At 34.5% G+C, this 3,995-nt stretch overlaps 1 protein-coding gene across 1 annotated transcript; it reads right to left on the bottom strand.

Moving 5' to 3' along the window:
- Nucleotides 1–343: 343 nt before the first annotated feature.
- On the bottom strand, nucleotides 344–3,254 carry LOC115706709 (putative glycerol-3-phosphate transporter 1). The gene is made up of 3 exons (XM_030634424.2): nucleotides 3,089–3,254; nucleotides 1,322–2,393; nucleotides 344–1,226 (listed from the first exon to the last, which is right to left on the bottom strand). Exons 2-3 carry the CDS (start codon nucleotides 2,334–2,336, stop codon nucleotides 658–660), a joined length of 1,584 nt encoding a protein of 527 aa, XP_030490284.2. The 5' UTR covers nucleotides 2,337–2,393; nucleotides 3,089–3,254; the 3' UTR covers nucleotides 344–657.
- Between the last annotated feature and the right edge of the window lie 741 nt (nucleotides 3,255–3,995).

The following is a 3,995-nucleotide window of genomic DNA, read 5'->3' as shown; positions in this document are numbered from 1 at the left end:
GTATGTTCCTTGTTGTATAGCACACGCTTCATAACCAAAATGAAAAAGGATGTTCTATCATTGGTCTCTTTTTAACAACCAGGTCCCACTAAATGTGACCAAGTTTCAAGAAGTTTGATTTCTTTCTTTCTTTTCTTCTATTTGTTTGATTGTTTCTGCTCATTGAAAATTTCCACTATTAAGAAATTAAAATATCTCCTCCTTATCATAAAAATTTATTAAAATATCTCCTCTACATCAAAGTAGATATTTTTATCTTTCAAAATTACAGATATGTTTTCCACTGGAAATTAGTATGGAATGATGTGCTACAAGTTGACTGATTCTAAATAGATGAATGTAATGATTGAACAGATGAAATGTTTTATTGATTTTGAATCTAACACAAAATTTACTATAACATACAAAACTGTACAAACAGGTAACTACAAACACATTATTCTATCCCCACCACCTCACACCCTTTTGTCACTCTTCCACTGAGTTTCTTTTCCTCTATATCAGAAGTAAATTCAAGTAGAAGGCTGAAAAATCCTCTCCATGTAAATTACTAAGATCCTTTTTTTATCTTTTACTTTTCATCTTACAAGGAATGAATCACAAGAGCATACATAATTACAGTTGCTCAATACATAAACTAATCGCGCTATCACTAGATCAAACCTCATCAATTGGAGATGAAGATCTGGTCGCGGGAGACCCTCCTTGTGATCTTGATTCCTCAATTTTCTCAGTCACCTCACACACAACAAGCCTAGTTAGAAACAATCCTGCAATCAGGGCTGCTCCCATCAGCATTGTGAAAACTAAGCTCCAACTCTTAGTTGAGATGTAGCCAGTTAACAAGGGTCCAATTGCAGCCCCAACCGAGCCTGTTCCATCTATGATTGCTGTTACAGTTGCAAGTGCTCGCGAATTCCCTTTCAAAGAGCTATGTGTACCAAGATCAGCTGATACCGCAGTTGTTATAAGAGCGTATGGCCCGTTCACAAACATTCCCGTTATGAACATAAAGAAAATGTTTAGAGGTAATGACAAATGTCCATAACTTCTGTAGAAGAAGAGAGCAGGAATAGCGCAATACATGAAACTCGCTGCTGTTATTGCTCTTGCATTAAGGCGATCAGAAATGTGACCGGCTAGGATTCCTCCAACTACACCCCCAACATCAAACAATGTAGACAGGTTTCCAGCAGTCTCATTGGATAAGTACTTGCCATCTATAGCTGCAAAATGTAACAATGTAAAGTTAGTGATGAACATAATTTACGAGTATGATGAAAAGATAAGCATAGAATGATAAGCTCAACAGAATTAGTACCTGTGTGGCTAATGTAGAAAGGAAGCCAATAGAGAAATGTGTAAGCGACCAATTTGGCAAAGAATAGGCAAAGAGCAAAAGGAGCAACTCCTGGAATTTTCCATGCTTCTATGAATCCAACAGCTTTGTCCTTATTTCCCATTTTCTCTGATCTCAAAAATGGTACCTCCAATGCCTCCCCAATTTTCTTGGGCGACTGTGGTTCATCTTCATCTTCATCTTCATCAGCTCCTACGGCCTCAGGACTCACCGGTAAGAAGAAGAAAACAACCAAACCGAAAAATGTGATCAACACACCAGGCACAACAAAGGACCAGCCCCATCCATAGCTCAATAAAACAGAAGCTACCAATGAACCAGTGATGTTTCCAATAGAGGTGTGAGCATTCCATATTCCCATTATAAGGCCTCTCTTCTTCTTCCCAAACCATTTACCAACTACTGCAACCACTGAAGGCCAACCAGTTGATTGGAAAAGACCAGCAGCCATTTGAATTATAAGGAAGTAGTAAAAACTATGGATGTTTCCCCAGTAACCAAGACCAAATAGGGAAGTGAACACACCAGTTCCTACCATTCCAACTGTTAAAAAGATCCTCAAATCCAATCTATCCCCAAGATGACCAGAAAAATACATTCCCATGGCATAAACTGCGAGGAACGCCACGTCCAGTTCACCAAGAAGAGCTGTTCCATCTGATCCACTAAAAGGTGCCCAACCATCTTCAGGAGCCCAGGAAAGCTTTCTGGTCTCTGGTGGAGATTGAAGGTATGTTATCCTCCATGGTGCAAACTTCAAGCCCAAATCTTGTGATTGGGGATCAAGAGAACTTTTCACTACACTTGTTGTTTTCCTGGCAGCATGGTAGCTTGCGTATGCCAAAAATGTCACAATCAGAACAATTACTTGGTGGGTTTTAAAGGAAATTGGGGACTTTTTTATGTGCTCCACAAACTTTATCCCTGGGGGCTTGTTGGATGTTTCCTCTGGTGCAATCTCACCCAATGAACCCATGTTAAGAGTATTATTAGCTTTTACTTCCTATTATTCACCGAATTCAAAATCTTCAAGCTGCAAGAAAAGAAAAGATAAATTTATCATCAGATCATATGTAAATGCATCTTTGGGTACTATCATATAATTACATAATATATTTTAGGATCAAATATTTCAGTTTTTCCTCATCTGGGTAGAAAACTCAAAAGTAGATATCGTATACAAAAATACATGAAAAAAAAACTACCGAAAAAGGCAATACCCGGATGATATAAAATGTTTGAGGATTAAGACGAAAAGTTATTTAATAAATAAGTGAAGCCAAGAACAGAAACTGTGAAATTTTATTTGAATATGTATAAAAACCAGAAAGAAGTTGTCAACACATTGTTCCAACCAGAAATAAATCAATTCAATTATTTTATTTCATTTTTCAGTTAGCAAGTCAACAAGTGGGGAAAATTTTTCGCCATAACACTGGAGTGCACGACTCAATCACTAAGAATCAAATTTTTATTATCATATCATCTCTGTTACTCTTTGTATATAATCAGTTTTTTCAGAGTGGAGAAAAACTGGAGAAAGGTACGCTAGATAAGGAAGAAACGGTCATCACTATATATACATATAAATATATCAACAGCTCAAAGTTTTAATTCATAGACAAAAATCATTGAACCATAACCACAAGGGAAGAAGAAAAAATTATAAAGATTAAAAAAACTAATGAAAATTAGATATTACGCAATATAATCAGTGGAAAAACATACCAACAATCTCTAGTTAGGATAAGATATTAGATTGAGCTGAGTATTCTTTTTCTTCAGTAATAGAAATTTCTGAAACTGAAACTCTGTTTTTCTTTTCCTTTCCTTTCTAGAGTTGAGTGAGGCTTAATATGGATTTGCTCTGCTTTTTTATAAGCTAAAAATTTGGGAGGCAACAGAAACAGTAAATACTTTAATATTAAAATATGAAATTCCAGTTCTATCCTCGTTTGTCTTTATAGTTCAACTGTATTCAAACTTGGGTTCCGACGAGCTTTCCTCTGCTGTTTTGTTTGACCTGACCATAATACCCCTCACATAAGTATGTGTAATAATTTTTTTTTTAATTAATTTTTTTAATACGTCAACAAATCAACAATTGGGGAATCTCTGAATTGGTTGTGGACAGTGGACATTAATTAGTACGTGACGTGTATTTTTCTTTTAATTAAGACTATATAATATATAGAAATTATATAAGTGGATACAACATCTATAAAAATACATAACTAATTAAGTCTATGTGATAAGCACTCTAATAAATTTGCAGCCTACTCTTACTCTGTTTTTGATGCGGTTTTTAACAAAACATTATTAAATAGATATCACCAATTAATATGCCACATTTTTATTATTTTCATTATATATACATAAAAAATTAATTCTCCTACTACTCCATTCCATAAAGTATACAATACATTTAATGAATTTAAAAGACACGTGCTTAAAGCTTTTGTGACTATATTACTTTATGGATTTTCATATATTATTATCATCAATTCGTTATATAAATTATAGTTTTGTTAAAGTTCGTGGAAATATATGTTTATGCATATATATACACACATGTATTAAGTGGTATATATAGGTAAATGCATTTTATGTTTATTGGAGATTTTATGTTTTTACG

The sequence above is a fragment of the Cannabis sativa genome, chromosome 1, assembly GCF_029168945.1.
Source record: "Cannabis sativa cultivar Pink pepper isolate KNU-18-1 chromosome 1, ASM2916894v1, whole genome shotgun sequence".
Taxonomy (NCBI): domain Eukaryota; kingdom Viridiplantae; phylum Streptophyta; class Magnoliopsida; order Rosales; family Cannabaceae; genus Cannabis; species Cannabis sativa.
The sequence above is the reverse complement of the archived record's forward strand: the minus strand, read 5'-3'. Positions and strand labels throughout refer to the sequence as shown.